The 18363-nt window shown below is 33.7% G+C and overlaps 1 protein-coding gene across 1 annotated transcript; it reads right to left on the bottom strand.

The window, feature by feature from the left end:
* Positions 1–4584: 4584 nt before the first annotated feature.
* Positions 4585–12210, bottom strand: LOC102896841 (olfactory receptor 2S2). Its single transcript, XM_006906117.2, has 2 exons — positions 12166–12210; positions 4585–5529 (listed from the first exon to the last, which is right to left on the bottom strand). Exons 1-2 carry the CDS (start codon positions 12208–12210, stop codon positions 4585–4587), a joined length of 990 nt encoding a protein of 329 aa, XP_006906179.2.
* Positions 12211–18363: the final 6153 nt, after the last annotated feature.

Raw genomic sequence — 18363 nt, 5'->3', positions numbered from 1 at the left:
AGCCAATTGCTACTAATATTTATTATCAAAGGCAAAGGAAGGGAAAGACCCTTTCAGGACTATTGATTAGCATTAATTTAAGAGATGAAGGTGAAATGGTTTGATGAGGCCAGATTGTCAGGAACCTTTTATATCGGTCTTTTTTTTTTTTCTGTAGAAAATGTAAAATCAATGAAGACTTTTTTCTCATTCGTGATGTGATCAGATTAATCTCTTAGGTTAGAAAGACTGGTTTTGTGGAGGACTGATTAAGAATGGGATAAATGTGTTAGAGGACCATCGCAGCAGTGCCCATTGAGGCAGTGAAGACTTAAACAATGATAGCAACGGAATGAAGAAGATAGGATGAATATGGGAATTACAGGGTTGTAGGATTAGATTTGAGGATATTTTATATATGGACAAACAATCATCAAAGATGATTCCATTGGTCTAAAGTAAAGAACTCTGATGCAGCCATTGATTGGGTGAGAGGAGAAGCTTAGTGTGATGACTTCATAAAGATAAGGATGTAAGTTGGTCGACTGGTTGACTATGTTGATGGTCAGACTTCCAGGTGAAAAGATTGTGAAGTCCAGAAGAGAAATCAGGACTAAAGCTATATATTGGGAAGTCCTTTAAACAGAGATGAAAATTGAGCCTTAGATGTGGATGATGTTCTCTAGGGAGAAGTTTAGGACAAATGTTTATAAAATGGTTAGCTATATTTTTCTGTAACTGGTCAGAACTATAGTAGAGGAGAAAAACCAATATACTTGGGATCTGGAGTAAAGAATTCAAATTTGGTTCTTCTAAGCAAGCTGAGGGTTCTTAGGCAATTTATTAAATGGCCTAGTCTAATTTCCTCTCCTATGAAATAGGGATGATGGGGTTATCACTTTGATACAATCAATTTTTGAATCTTTTTTGTCCTGGCTAGACTAACTTCAGTTAGTTTGAATTTTACTGTGATTTAAGCATATTGAGCAACATCTATTAGTGTATTACAAGTCTAGGCCTATTACTATGGCAGTACTTAGGGATATAATCATAAAATATCCCAAGATATCTGTCTGTCTCTCTCTTTTTAGTCTTTCTCTTTTCCATCTTTACTCCATAGCCATGCATATTGGAATATGCATGAAAAAAATTCCTTTGGGGAAAACAGGTAAGTGGCGAGTATTCAGATTTCTACTTCTGACCAAGATAGAGTAACAGGGACCAGATTTACCTTTCTCCCTATAACAATAAAATTAAGAAAAAATACATAAAACACTAATTTTAAGATATTGGACACTGGGCAACATAGGACAATGATTCCTGTAAGATGAGAAACAAATAAATTGGGCCCTATAATTTTTCCAGCTTACTTTTTTGAGTGAGTTTCTAGGTAATACGTAGGGAGAGTGAGTTTAGGGGATGGAGTTGAGAGTCCAGAGAGAACAAAGCAGCTAGTTTTCAAGAACAAGATACCAGAGAGAAGAAAGTTACAGAGAAAAAGAGCTCTGGAGATGTAAGGGGATACCCCTTGAGTCTTCAACCGAGTAGTGATTAGTGCAGGTGTATTAGTGAAGAAACTAACTGGGGCCTGGGAAAGAATCATTTGAGAGGATTAAAGGGAATGATATTCAGAACTCACACAAGGATGAAAATAAAATCAACACACTGTATACCTTTAAAAAAGTCACATTGTACACCAAAATACATTTTTTATTTGTTAATCATACATCAATAAAGCTGAAAAAAAGAAAGTAGATTTAAGAAAATACATATAAATGACAGAATTGCTAGGCAAGGCGTTAAAACGTTATTCTAACTATATCCTATATAGTCAAGAAGATAGAGAAAAACTCAAGCATTTCATTTGAAATATAGATGACATTTAGATATATAGATTTTTTAAAAATACAGAATCTAAGATCTAAAAATGAAGAATACATCTAACAAGGTTATACCCAATATACTTGGGATAGAATTAAAATAATTGGACACTGCAGAAGAAAAGATTAGTGAATTTATAATCAGAGCAATAGTAACTCTTCAAAATAAAACAGAGAAAAAAGGCTGAAAAAAGTGAAAATACTATTAATTGCTGTTAGACAACTTTAAGTGGTCTGATATGCATGTAACTGGAGTCCAGAAAGGAAAAAGTGTTGGCAGAATAATAACTAAAAATAAAGGATGGAAATTTTCTAAATTTGATGAAAACAAGAAACATGTAAGAAGCTCAATAATCAAAAGAATAAGAAACGAAGAAAACCATACCAAGGCACATCATAATCAAGTTGCTTAAAATCAGAAAAAAAGGTCATGGTTCTAAAAAAGATTTTTGTTCCTCTAGAGGAACGACAGGACTTCTCCTTGAATAGTACAAATGAACAAATGCAGTACTAAATGCACAATTACTATTAGCATCTCATTGCTCTCAGGCCCTCTCAGTGGGCATATCTATTGAACAAATGTATTTTTATATACATTATATACAGTGTGTGTGTATATATACACAAACATTTACATTTATATTTATATTAATTTTTATACATATACTAATATCTAGCCATCATCTCTCTATTTTTCTATATGTATATGTGTATCACTCTGTATATCTATACATATTGAAAACCATCAGTTCACACCATCTCTACTTCTAATCCAACACCACAGGGTTTATACTAGTTTTCCCCTTTTCCATATTTGTAACTCCATCTCTGATAGTGAGAAACCTGGCTCTTATTGTACCTAATGTTTGCTTGTTACTTGTTTCAACCCCTGTATGTAACTGATCTCCCATTTTGCTTTACATTACCCACTGTTCCCATGCTAACACTTTTTTTAAGTTGATTTAGATCTAACACTTTAGGCAAGGCTGTCCCACTTCAAGAATGCCTATTTCAGACCGATTGATTCTGACACACTTGACCATTTCCCCCTCCTAGGTATGCCCTTCTCACACCATTTAGTTCTATTCAGGGATTCCCTCTACACCCCTCTCAAATTTGAGCACCCAAGATCTTAATCATCGGCCTGTGGATGCCTCCCTGCCTGAACACTGTTGAGTTACTAAAACTTTGCTGAGTGGCCTTTGAGTATAAGTACTCTCCTCAGTCTATGACAACATAGCAGGCAGTTCAACTATAAACATATAAATGTGTGCTGTGAGATGTTATTATATGAAAAATACAATTATATGTTATTATTCCCTAGCAATTTCAAGGTTACTTTTTTGAAAAAATATTTTTAAATGAGTATCTTCTGCTTTTGAATGAAATTGTCAATGTTCTTTAAGAAGGATTTATACAACTGATATATTTTTCTTAGCAATTGCTTATTAGAGAATAATATACACTGATGTGATTTTTGTCTTATCCAGCCCAAATCATCGCTTCAGTATATTTTGTTCAATCTTTTATTTGCTCTTATTTTTTCTATACATTTAAAATTAGCTTTTGGATTTGTCTTTTGGTAAATGAAATAATACATAAATTCAAATGTTCTTATCTCCCTTTATTATATCAAGTACTTATACTGTATCTTACTCTCCTTTTAAAGTTTTAATTAATTGATTAGTTCAACAGGTAATTACTGTCTACTTTTTAATTAATCTTGACATTGGTCTTCATAAAAAGAACAGTGAATTCTGCCATTGGGGAGATTTCAGAAGTTAACAAATGATTATAGTGTGAAGAAAAAGTTGCTATATCAGATGAAATTCAAGGCAACATGGAAGAGGAGATAACTAACTCTAGGTAAATTTTGGAAAGATTTGCAGAAAATATAACACTTGCATTGTCTTTAATGAGTGTGCTAGGATGTAACCATACAAAATGTGATGATAGAGACAAAGTGGCATATGCTATTGTCCTTAGGCATGAAGACATGATATAATTGGATAACTACATAGTGAATGGAGCACAGCGTGTGTGGAAGAGGAGATAACTAACTCTAGGTAAATTTTGGAAAGATTTGCAGAAAATATAACACTTGCATTGTCTTTAATGAGTGTGCTAGGATGTAACCATACAAAATGTGATGATAGAGACGAAGTGGCATATGCTATTGTCCTTAGGCATGAAGACATGATATAATTGGATAACTACATAGTGAATGGAGCACAGCGTAGAGGGTGTGAGAATCATGGGGAGGGACATAGAGGGTGTGAGAATCATGGGGAGGGACATAAGAAGGGGAAATACGTACCTGAAAAATTAGGCTTGGGTCAGATCAAGTCCACAGGTAAAACATAAACTAATAATAAACAAACAAACAAAAAATACAACTCCCCCCAGAAAAACATGAACTTAAATAGTTCTCTCAAAAAGGGGGATGAAAAACATATGTTTTATTGTTAAGTAGACGTATGTACTGGATTTTCTTAGAGAAGCTAAACATCAATTTTTTTGTTTTTAAAAGTTCACTCTCGATTTTTCAACCAGTCGTCCTCACATTTATGTAATTTTCATAAAAAGATAGTTAATCATCTTGAAATTTCTAACTCCCAAATTTTGTGATTCTACATATAATCTTTATTTTGTTACATTTGCATTAAAAGCTGTTGCCTCCATTATATGAGATTATTTTGTGAATGAACTCAAAAATGTAAGTTTCTCATGCTTCCTTCCAGAACCACTGTCTAGTCATCAATTTTCTCAGAGCTCCATGCACCTCCTTATTTCTCAGGCTGTAGATGATAGGATTGAGCATGGGCGTGACTACTCCATAGAATAGGGCAATCAGTTTTTCAAAAACAGCATCTTTGGACTTTGGTTTCATATACATGAAAAGGATTGTCCCGTAAAACACAGTCACCACTGTTACATGGGCCGAGCAGGTGGAAAAGGCCTTTTTTTTTCCTTCTGCTGAATTGATTCTTAGTACAGTAGAGAGGATGAAAATGTAGGAGATGCAAATCAACAGTAATGGAGAAAACAAAAATATTACATTACCTAACATTATAGCAATCTCGTTCAAGAAAATATCTGTGCAAGCCAGCTTGACAAAGGCCAATATTTCACAAATAAAATGATTAATTACATTTTTGCCACAGAAGGGCAACCGTATTGCAAGAATAGTTTCTGCCAATGAATTGAGAAAGCCCAGTCCCCAGGAGAGAGCTGACATCTGAATACAAAGTGCCTTACTCATGATGATGGAGTATCTCAGAGGGTTGCAGATGGCCACATAACGGTCGTATGCCATCACTGCTAGGAGCACACACTCTGTGGAGCCCATACTGTAGGAGACAGACATCTGAATAATACATCTAGTGAAGGAGATGGTTTTTTTCTTTGATAGGAAGTGTATCAACATTGTGGGGATGAAGGAGGTTGTGTACCAAATGTCTAGGAAGGAAAGGTTACCAAGGAAGAAGTACATGGGTGTATGGAGGCGGGAATCCAGGAGAGTTAGGATGACCAAGGTGCTGTTCCCTAGGAGAATCACTAGGTACATCATCAAGCACATCACAAAAAGGAGTTTTTCAGCTCTTGGGTACTCGGAAAGTCCCTGTAGAATGAACTCGATTTCTGTCCAGTTGGTCCTTTCCATTCCATTATTTTATACCTGGAGTATTCCAGAAGAGAAAAAACTGCCTGTGAATTTAACGAGTCTGTACAATGTTAATGGAGTAAGAGATCATTGCAGGAGGGGCAACGAGTGTGTCAACACTAGCTGGAAAGATGATAACAGCTGTGAGTTTAGCTTTTTGAATTCCTCTTCTAGATCATAAGGCAGGGGATTGATTATTTGTAATAATTACATTGGTAGCTTATTAAAAATATAGCTTCTGCATTCTATTCCTGAGATTATGATGCACAAGTTCTGAGATAGGGAACTATTTGCATTTTTAACAAACATCTATTATTTCTGATTCAGTGGACTCACAGACTTCATTTCGAATATTATTATTTTGGAAAGAGCATGCTTGATCTGGTAAAAGGATTTATTTGATTTTTTACTATGCCAATCATTAACAATACCATTGGTTTACAAATATGTTCACACATATTACTTATCATCACTATAATTCTCTGAGGAGAATGAAATTCATAGACGTAAAATGTATGTAAAAACATTATAATTATAAGTGGAATGTATATAAAAACACAGTATTCAATCTGCATTTTCTTACTCTATACTCCCTCTTTTTTAAAACTGCATGCTTATTTCCTTCCCCAAATTATGTAAGTTGTCTAAGGAGTGAGAATCAGGCATATTTTTATCTAATGCTCTCCAGATGATTCTAATGTGCAACCACCTGGAAGACAGGAAGAGAACCACCTGTCTAGTGGAGTGCTTCCAAGCTTTAGCATACAGATGAATCACATAGAGAATCTTTGTAAAAGATTCTTAATCAGTGTGTCTGAAGTGAATTCTAAGGTCTGCATTTATTAACATGTTCCCAGTTGTTGATGCTGCTGCTTTACAGAACTCACGTGAATAGTAAGGACTTTTAGACCATCTCTCTCTAGTACCTTTGGAGAGTGCCACTGGTGCTTTGACTGAATGTAAGATTGTAACTGAATAGTAAACAATGCAAAACTGAACATTTTGTAAGAGTTGGAGGTAAGTGCGTTGCAATAAATTTTGTGTTCTTTAGATTTTAGATATATAAGCAATCAAATTGCATGCAGAAGAGCCCCTGCTTTTTATTGCTGCTCGTCTAAAAAGCATTCCTCTTCCATTTGTTGAACTTGCAATTAGGGTTAGTATTTTCCAAAACAGGAATTTGAGGTCAGCTCAAGCATCTCGGTTGTGTACTATGTATGGAACGTGGAGCAAATGACTTTAATTTGAGAAAAATGTAAAGCGTAGATATTAGTAGGTGATCTTCTTTATGTTTAATAAAGAACGTAATTTTGAAAACAGCTTTTTATCCTCAAGGAATTCTACCTTGCTTTAAAAATATCTTTAGCGGGGAAAAAGTTGATCCAATGGATGAGTTTCTACTAAGTGTTTTCATACATTGGCAGTGTTTCTGGTATAGGATTTGCCATTTCTCTCTGTGGTAGTTTTTGCTAACAGCTTATGCTGCTTTCTATGAAAATTCCAGTTTTTAATGGTGTGACGTATTAATCAGGATAATAGAATTCTTATATATCTGTTGGCTATGGAAAGGAAGACTCATTCAATTAAAGCTTCACTCTACTTTGTGGCTGCACATTATGTAGAGTATAGGAAGGGTTGGATAGGCCAGGATATACTTCTATTTGGTATTAAGATTGGAATTTGATTGGCTGTAGGTGCATATATAGCAACATACTCTGAATCTGGAAATAAAATTCTTATAGAGGCTTTGAAGAAGCATCAGTCCTTTGGAGCCTGTGGTAAAGTTTTTGCAGGCAAGATATGAATCAAATCAACAGTCGTTTTTTTTTCTAGAACATCTCCTACAGATTGGTTGCTATTTTGAAATTACTTTTAGAAAATATGGTGTGCATTTCAAATTACTTTTAGAAAATATGGTATGCATAACAGTCGAGATAGTTCCTGTTTGTAGAACAGTTTTTCTTTTTTGGCTAATGACAGAGGAAATATTAAATAATAATTATACACTCATTTGATGGATCATTATGCACCTATTAATAAGACATTTGTGACAAATTTGTATAAGCACAAAAATGATGTTTCAATTATGTTAAAATGATTACATGTTAACAGAAACAAAACAACAGTTACAGCATTGTTTGCAAAACCAAAAACTAAGAATAACCTAGACAGAATAGGAAGACTGGAAAGAAATAGCAAAAACACCAATGGTTATCTTAAAGACCGTTTTTCTACTTTTCTGAATTACCCAAATTTCTAAGATAGATATGCATAGAGAAAAAAATATAAAATAGAGAAAAATACTGAAGCAGGTGCCCAATTTTGTTAGGAAAATTGTCACAAAAAATGTTAAAATAATGTAAATAGTACACTGATCGTCTTAGATATCTAGAGACTACATAATGAGCCTGCGTTGTGCTTGTGTGCCCTGTCCAGTTAACGATAGGAAACTGCTTTTTCTGGTGGATCTAGGGCGTTTATATCCCTACCCTTAAAATCATCCAGGTAACAGTGTTTATAGTTTTCAGGAGGTATACCAAGAAAAAGAACTTGAGTTCTTGACTTAATCATATGTATCAAAGGAGACTGCAGAGCATTGATTCCTAAAACAGAATTGTCTTTGAAAATGTAAAAGCTTAATCCTCTAATCCCTCTCACCCAACCCCTGTTCTTTTATAAGAAATCACCACTCTGGTTTAATGCTTTGAGACTTCATTCAGGCACGGTTTTAGTGTTGTAATAGACCTAGGAAAGTTTGTGATTTTGTTGCCCAAGCCAGAAGTCAAACTCTTTAATGCTATAGAAGGACCTCTAACTTTCTATGTTTTTTCTTTTGTTTTATTGACTTAGTTACTTAAAGATCTAATGTTTAAAGTACTAAGATTTTTTGATGAAGAACATATAGCATATGCACTGTAAATTCTCATTATAGGAAATAGTCTTGTTATCCTCTTCAACTCTTCTATAAAGATCAATTAAAACCATTGATACTGTGCAAAGATTAATGGATTTGCCAACTCTCAATTTATAGATTTTATAAAGTCTAATTTTCAATTAATATGGTTCAAGGAAAGATGTGCTATTTTAGCTCATAAAGAGTAATTGACAACATGAGAGGTCCTAGTATGAAGCACTTCATATAATTTTTATCATTTAATCTTCAAAATAACCCAAATATTATTATGAAATTTTTATCAATGAGGAATTAATTTGAGATTTCAAAGGTGAAGTAAAATTTTCAATATCTAATAGTTGGTAAATACTAGAACTATGATTTAAACCCTTACTTTTGATCCTCAAGTCCCCATTTTCACCACTATACCATGTTTACTAATTTATAATTGTTTTATAAAACCATAATTTAATATGACACAATTAACTTTCATAAAGGATCCACATGAAAACTACACAAATAAAATATATTTCCCTCTTCTTACAACATTGAAGACATTCATTGCCTTCTACTTATGAAGACATTATTCACAATAATGAATTTAAATGAAATACAGGCCCCGATTTTTTTTAACCTAGTGTGGAGCATTAAGGTCTAGGATAGTGCAATTTGATTTGTTATATAAATGAGAACTCAAAAAATTTTTAAATTTCTTCTTTTGCCTTTGCCACCTGGGGTTCGGACTAACGATTATAATTACTTCTGCCCTCTGTTACATATTTTTTTGTTTTTAATCCTATTTTTATCATAAACACATTTCATTACACGTTTCCTCAAACCCTTATTAAGCATAATTTATGCACGAATAATATATAAATCACTATGGATTCTTTCAACAGATGATTTGCACATAATTTTTACTTAAGATTTTAGTGAATTGGTTACTTGAATACGTTAGTCATTAGTTTATTATTTACGAGTCTGTTACATTGCAAGCAACTTTCTCTTCCTCAATAGTCTCTTCCATGGACTATTTTGGGATTAAACAAAATTGAAACAATATTCTGATCTTAGAGATGATGCCTGGGTTTTTGTATTTTGTTCCTTTACATATATATATACATGTATATATATATATGTACATATATACATGTGTGTGTATACACACATGTATATATGTACACACATATACATATACATATATATGTATATGCACACATATTTTCAAAATCTCACCAGCAAGTATCATTTCAACTAAGAAATCTTTGTTTATTGATAGGATGTTTTTCTTTTGAAATAGTTTCAGTAAAAACCTCTCTCATTATCTTACCTCTTGACTGGATTTTAAAGTCATCCACACCATTATACTCTATTAAGTAATAGAAAAAATTCTCAGGAATGTGAATTTCATTTGCATTTTTCAGAGGAGACCAAAAGATACTCAATTTTAAAGATGATTGCTCTTCCTTTCTTAAAAAAGAAAAAATGGAGAGAAATGGAGAGAATAGATACTGTCAGGCAATTTGTCTTTACATGAATCTTCTTAAGAGAGTGTCAAGGAAATAAAACATTATAAATAAAAGTCAAGGATGCAACTCCAGTTTTACATGATTTACCCTAAGGTCGATGTTTACTTAAGAGAGACTCAGCTTCTTTTGGAAGTCAGTTTAGCACTATTTTTACAAACTTCTTCAGTCCCTAAGGCGGTGAGTCAGAAACTTAGGATTCCCTAGAGATAAAGTCACTGACTTCTGAACATCTCAAAGACCTAATTATCTTGACTTAAAGAAAATCTTTTATATGTTTCTTTGAGTATTCAGTGAATATGTCTGTCTTTGATGGTTTCAACATAAGTTGGGACCGGAATCAGAATATGTCCAACAGTTCTAAGAAGAGTTAAACTTTCTCCAAGAATTTGTTTTTCTTCCACCTTCCCCCAGCTTCTTAATATATAATTGACATAACATTTTATGTTTAAAGTATACAGTATGATGGTTTGATGTACAAACATATTGCACAATGATTACCACAGTAAGATGAGTTAACATACATCATTTCACATAGTTGCCTATATTGTGGTGTTGAGAACATTTAAAATCTAACTCTCAGCAACTTTCTAGTATGCAATACATATTGTTAACTGTAGTCCCCATACTGTACATTAGGTCTCTGGAACTTATTCATTTTATAACTGGAAATTTGCACCCTCTGACCACCATCACCCATTTTCCCCTTCTGCAGCCCCTGGCAACCACCAATCTATTCTGTTTCTATAAAGTCAAACTTTGTAGATTCCACATATAAGTGATCTAGATCATAAGTATATGTCTTTCCGGAAATTTGTTTTTATTTTTATTCGACAAACAATACTATGTCAATCCCCCTGAATCCTAAATAAGTCATTCCAGAAATGACTTATCTTTTTGTCTTTCATAATTTTGTCAATTTTAGAACATACACAATTTTTGAATCCTAAATAAGTCATTCCAGCTTATTTAAATTCTTTTTGTCTTTCATAATTTTGTCAATTTTAGAACATATACAATTTTTCTTTATGTCAGATAAATTTTATATAGATAAATTTTAATAAGTATTTGTCACTTTATAGCTATAATTTTTGTGCAATTTTTCATAGTGTTTATAATATTCCTTTTTGTTTTCTATTAAATATATTGGGATGATATTGGTTAATAAAATCATATAGGTTTAAATGTACAATTCAATACTATGTCATATGGGTATTGCATTGTGTGTTCGCCACCCAGAGTTAAATTTCCTTCTGTCACCATATATTTGACCCCCTTTACTCTTATCTACCTTCCTCTGCTAACCATGAAACTGTTGTCTATGTCTATGAGTCTCTGTTTGTTTGTCTTATTTGTCTGTTGCTTTCAGTTTTATATTTCACATATAAATGAAATCACGTGGCTCTCAATTTAATATTTGAAAAATACTTTGTTAAGTGGAATTACTGTAAATCTAGCCTACAGTTTTAATATTATTGGGTATTTTAATTTGTTTCTAATTTTTTTGAGGTTTTGATAAAATGACCATTGCTATCTATGTGTCAGTATATTTAATCTGTTTTCTTTCTACTGGAAGTAACTTAAGGTAAATCTCTAGAGAGAGGACTATAAAACAAAAGGATGTAAACTGAGAGAATTCCTTTTTTTTAAATTTATTTCTTTATTTTTTTGATTCCTTGGTTAACGAAGTCCAATAAGTTTCAGCTGTACACTCTAACAGTATATTAACACGAAACAAACAAATAATCTGATTAAAATATAGGCAGAGGATCTGAATAGACATTTCTCCAAAGAGGGCATGCAGATGGCCAGTTAGCCATACGAAAAGATGTTCAACATCATTAATCATCAGGGAAATGCAAATGAAAGCCACAATGAGATATCACCTCACACTTGTCAGAATAGCTATCAGCAATAAATGAACAACCGAGTGTTGGCGAGGATGTGTAGAAAAGAGAACCCTAGTGCACCGCTGGTAGGGTAGTAAATTGGCGCAGCCACTGTAAAAAGCAGTATGGAGTTCCTTCAAAAATTTAAGAATAGAACTACCCTATGATCCAGTGATTCCACTTCTGGGTATTTATCCAGAGAAAACTGAATCACTAATTTGAAAAGACATATGTACCCCTAAGTTCATTGCAGCCTTATTTACAATAGCCAAGATATGGAAGCAACCTAAATGTTCATTGATAGACAATTGGATAAAGAAATTGAACATATATACAAGGAAATATTATTCAGCCATAAAAAAGAATAAAATCTTGCCATTTGCAGTAACATGGATGGACCTAGAAGATGTTATGCTGAGAGAAATAAGACAGAAAAAGACAAATACTATATTATTTCACTTACATGTTGTATCTAAAAAGAAAATAAACAAGTGAAACAGAAACAGATTCTTAGTTACAGAGAACATTTTGATGGTTGTCAGATGGGAGGGGAGTTGGGAGGATGGGTGAAAAAGGGGAAGGGATTAAGAAGTACAAATTGGCAGTTATATAAATTGTCACAGGGATGTAAAGTACAGTATAGGGAATGTAGTCAATAATACTGTAATAACTATGTATGGTGTCAGATGAGTACTATACTTATCAGGGTGAACACTTCATAAGTTATATAAATGTCTAATCTCTATGTCGTACACCCGAAACTAATATAGTATTTTGTGTCAACTGCAATTGAAAAAATAAAACAATTATTAAAAGAATACATCACATCTTTTCCTCTCTTATTCACTTATCAAGTATTTATTGAGCACCTTTAATGGGCCAGGCCCTGTGACAATATTGAGATGAACTTGGACATAGCTGATAAAAATATATAGGCTCACAATTATAGGTTCAAACATTTTAAAGATAGCCACGAGAAGGATTATATTATAGGTCATAAAATTTCTATTTTCCTCTGTAAGTTACATCCTCTTATGCTTAACATTATATCATAAGTGGTTTTTCACATATCAAATACTTAGGGAATTGGGCCTGAGTATTAGTCACTATATAGTAGCTATATAGTAGCTATATTTAGTCACTACATAGTAGTCTACTATATTTGTTTCAAGATTTGTTTAACCTTTTCTCAAACAATGGAGATTTACCTTGCTTTAATTTTTTACTCATAAACAATGGAGCAGTAATAATTATAATTTATTATTTAAGAGTATGTTTATATTTTATTTATTTTTAAAATAATCTCAATTACTTTCATAATGAATTATACAAGTGGAGATAAGACAATTAAATGCATACTCTTATGCAATCAGACCATTAAAATAGTCAAATTCTAAATTATTGGACTTTAGAGCTAGAAATCATCTTTAAATCTAGTTCTAACTCTGATGAGATGACAAAAACACATCTAAGTATGGTTGACATTCATCTTATTTCTGCCCCCAAAACCGGTGATGGTTAGAGCATATTATGAGGTTGCACGGGTTATTTTTGGACAATTCTCATTATTAGAACATACTTTATATTGATCTGCATATATCTTTGTATGCAACTCATCTTTCCCTTTTGAACAACAAAAAATTAAGTATATACTCCTTTTCTGTGGCAGCTTTTTAAGTATTTGCACTTTGCTGACAAGATTGTTATGTGATAAAGAGTACTTAACTTGGTTCTTGGTATTTAGTAGGCACTCCATAAGAGATGATGATTATTATATTTGATTATGAATCAGTGAATCTGAGTACAGTTTGCCTACTGTTGATGCTATAAATCATCACTTTCAGTTGTTTCGGTAAATAAAACAGACATAATCATTCTGTTTCAATATGAAGCTATAAAAATCAAAAGAAAGAATATAAAAATGAATCACTACCACCAAAGAATGAAATCTATTTCTTAATCAGTTGGGGAAAGTACTGATTCCTTGTATAAGACAAAATTATATAACTTATTGAATTTGATTACACAAAGCCTTGGCAAGTCGAGATAATTCCATCTAAATTAGAGGAGGCTCATTTTTCTTGATAAATGTATTCAAGCCGATTTAACTCAGCAGGCACATTGGCCGACCACAAAGCTGTAGAAGACACAAAGATGAGTAATGTACAGCTCTGACAAGTCATGAGCTCATGCTTAAAATGGCATTTCTGCAACAGCTTCCTGCTAGTCTCTCAGCTCTCATTCTTGCTTTCCGTCAGTATATTCTCCAGACAGCAGCATGATGGATCTTCTCAAAACGTGGTACAGATCAAACCACTACTCTGCTTACAGTCTACTACGTCATTCCAACTGGGTCTCTGTTCTGATTTTTTATTGCCAATGCCTTCCTTGTTAAATATTTTTTTGAATTTAACAAGTTAGGCCCCGTTTCGTACTCATACCAAACTGGGAAGCGGTCACAACTTGATATCTTGTGAGAACTATCTTCTGGACAGTGAAATTTGTCTCAAGATGAGAGAAGGTGCTGCATTCTGACTTTCATATGCAGCACAGGTTTCTATACAACAATGTAGAAAATATTTGGAAGAAGCAAAGCTCATACTTTCAAGAGTCAGGGCCATTCATCATTCCCATACTCATCTTTCGGTGTTTCATTTATAGGTAGCACATCCTACTTTCCTAGAGTTTTGTGTGGTTTGGGGTTGGGTGAAGAGCAGGGTATGACAGGAACGCAGAAGATGGCAAATCAGCATGGCCCAATTCCCTTCTAACCACAGATGCTTCTGTACAATGCCACCAGATACCAAAGGAATAGATACTGATAAATTTTTACTTGTGTTGAATTCTAGGTAATGTTAAAAATGACAAATTTATTTGAGACTTTCAAATTTGAGTCCTCTAAAATGACATTGCAAATTTGAATATCATAAAAAATCTCCAACAAAAGATAGTGATTTGATCGGCCCTAGTGCCCACATTTGTGTTATAATCAGTACAAATATACTCTAAATGAATTATCTCATAGATATCTGATCATATAGCTACTGTTAGAAACCTTGGGGATCCACATATTAAACTTTCTGTAGTAAATGTTCATATATCTAGATGCAAATGAACAAATTATTTGTTTGTCTGTATCCTCCAAAAGAACCCTAATAGAACAGGTCGCTCTTTGAGGGTCATGATTATTCCACAGTGATTCAGAATTGATGTGATGAACTGTCCTGTTACAAAGGTATGCTAATTAGTATGATTATTTATTTACCATTCTTCGTTTACTTACCATTTATCATCTTACTGGCCCTGAGAGGAACACTTAACTTGTACCACATTTAAATGTCATTATAGTTATGTAAATTTGGTGCTAGAAAAAAAAATCTTAATACATGTTGAATCTTACTATAGATTGGAGGAAACTTACCCAAGATTCTCCTTTACAATGTCCTGATCCAGGATTATCCTGGATTTATGTCAATATTGGGGAAAAAAGAACCCTCCATTTCCAGAGTTAGAGCAGTCTATTTCTAAACAACTGTAATGACTTTAAAAACCGCAATATTCCTTATATGGGCCCTCAGTTTAGTTTCCAGGATGAAAATGGACTCTGCATGATTTCATGTCTTCTGGGAGTCATGAACTTAAATATCTTCACTGCTATGCACTGAATGTACTTGAGTAAAATAAGCTGGGTCTGAAGCAATATGGAGGGGTGAGGACTGTGGCTAATCTCTTTAATTTTATATGACTAAACAAAATGCATATATATTTTGTTTATATGCATGTGCTATATAATTCCCTTTCCCATTAGTTTATCGCATCTTTCTACTCAATATTTTCATTAGAATATGTCTTCATTACTCTGCCTAATTACATATTATGAATGACTTGGTGATGGCAAATGCTTTCTCTGCTTTCTCTTCCCCGAATAAAATAATTCCACTTTAAAAAATTTTCACATGATGATCTCATACACGCTTTTCTTTTGCATTTCGTTGTAACTAAAGAGGAGAATTGAATCTCCTAGGAACAGCTCCAGATTCCCTCCAGGAAACTTGTGGAGGGAAGTGTTGTTAAAAAGTTACAAGTTTACTTTAACAAGCAAGACTTTAGACTGTTGCAAGCACATGGGATCCCATCCCTAAGTAACCCATTTGTACCTTGACATCAGAGAGAAGTAGATCAGTCAACTTTTAATGATGTCCTCTGAGATATAGTTCTCTGCTTAAATGTAAATATCAGACTGTGTTTTATATTCCTGTGGGAGGAGATTACCAGGCCATGAGATAACAAGTAGAAACAAAATGTCTTCCTAGGCCGATTGGCCTCTTTGGAACCACTGTGTTTTACATGAGCAGAGGTCATATAGAGCTGAAAATTGTCCTTTGTCTATTTGCTAAGGAGATGGATAGGAAGGTCTTTTAGCAGTCAAAAATTGAGATATGTGATGGAGTGATGGGAAGTGTATGAATTTTGCTCTAATACCCACTGTGCCACTTCCTAGCTGTGTGATCCAGGGCAATTTTTGTATAACTTCACATTCCTTATTGTATAAAATCGTGTATACCTTCAGGGTTTTATGAGGATTAAATGTATCTGAAACATAATTGATGTTTAATGTATTCCTTTTCCTGAGCTACAAAGCATTAGTCAATGAAGTGGTTGCTTTATTTGTAATTACTCTGTGAAGGTAAAGAGGGCTTTTCCTTCCTTTTCCCATTTCTCTGGGAATTTCCTGGGTGTTGCCCAGAGATTGTTATCAGAATTTCCTATCTGGGCTCAGTAAAATTATTGCTCTTCTATCTTGGTTTAGGATCCTACTGATCCGATGACAACTTTGGACTTACCCTGGTGACTCCAGCCTGCCCTGCAGGAGCCATTTATGAACCAACTGGGCCACAGTCTCTCTTTTCCACATTAACATCTCTGATATCACCAAGGTCCATAGCTTCAATTTCCTTTCTTAGAGATAGGATATTCACTTTTTAGGTGTCTTGAGGCTCTCCCTTTTGTGATTTTAGTGACTCTACATAGCCATGCCTCTCTTTCTGTGTCTTGCAACTTCTTTTTGTAGTGGTTCCACTCTCTTCCCTAAAATGTGACATGCAGTTAGTAATGGTTGCTCCGCTTTTCTCAGATACTGCAGAGATATTAACTATAATATTTGCATAAAAAAATCACACCATCTACAGCATCAAATTGAATGTCTATTATTAGTGTTTCAATTTGCATCTTTATTTCATGGCTAGAAGCTATCGGCCTGCTGAAACACTATCATCACATGGGTATAGTTGAAGTCTCCTTATCACTCTGGATCCTTGGCTTTTCAAACTAAGACCCTTTCTCTAGAGTGAGAGAAGTACTATAAAGTGTGAATGAATGAGCTGGTACGTTTATTCTCCGCAATAAATAAGAAAACTGAAGCTCAGAGAAATTAAATTACTTGCATAGGCTATAGATTAGTAAGATAGATATGGAGGTGAGATTCTAGTCCAGACAGTATGACTGCCCATCTAGTCTCCTAACTAGTAATGTTTTCTACCTCTCTTACAAACTAAAAAGTCTTGAACCCTAAAAAATTCATCATCTTCAATGTGTATCACACTGAAAACGCATGACTATGTTTATTTAGGAGTTTTCTGATTGGTTAAAACACTTGATTCCTGGTATTTTGTCTGTTACCTGTAAGTACAGGGATATCAATGAGTTTCTCAGGAGGATGATGCAATACAGAGCTCAAGACAAAGTCAAAGCATTATTCACTCTTATTCACAGCTTTTGCCATAATCACTGAGGACTTGGTCATCATAGTCCCCTGAATTCACCTATATATCCAGTTAACAGCTTTGGAGAAATTCCGAGATTAAAGGATATCTCAGTTGGGATATCTCAACTTTCTTGCCCTCTAATATCTTTGAATTAATCTTCCTGATTCAGATGCAACTGGACTTCAGAATATTTCCCTTCTGACTAGTAGGCGGTAGAGGAAATAATACATCTTTACGGTCAAGACTACGTTTTGAAAACTAGCTTTACCACTTAGAACCCGCATGATCTTAAACTCCATGAGTCCGAGTCTCTTCTTCTGTAAATCATGAGCAAGGAGATATACTTTTCAAGATTACTGTGAAGATTTAAGAGGAAATGAGATGTGAATATATGGCACAATGCCTTGTGTATTGGCTTTGCATTCAAATTCTATAATTCCTTATCCTCCTTTTCCTTTTCCTTTTGTTTCTTTCCTTCTCTCTTCTTTATGAAGCTAAGTTTCCGATAAGAATCTAAATATGAATATTTTCCTCAAAAAACTGCTTTTTCTATATCTAGTAAATTTTAATATACAGTATTTGATTATATTTTATTTCTTAGCAGAGTCGATATTAAACATATATTTTACAAAGAGTATGTCGCAGCTGTCAACCAATCAGAATGAATACAAACTATCAACAGTATAGCTGTACCAGTGAGTGCAAGCTCAGCGCTGGTTTTATGAGGTTTTAATTTTTTGTTTGTAATAAAACAAACCTGAAATTTA

Source organism: Pteropus alecto, unplaced genomic scaffold, assembly GCF_000325575.1.
Source record: "Pteropus alecto unplaced genomic scaffold, ASM32557v1 scaffold111, whole genome shotgun sequence".
NCBI classification, from domain to species: domain Eukaryota; kingdom Metazoa; phylum Chordata; class Mammalia; order Chiroptera; family Pteropodidae; genus Pteropus; species Pteropus alecto.
This window is presented reverse-complemented; position numbering and strand designations above follow the sequence as displayed.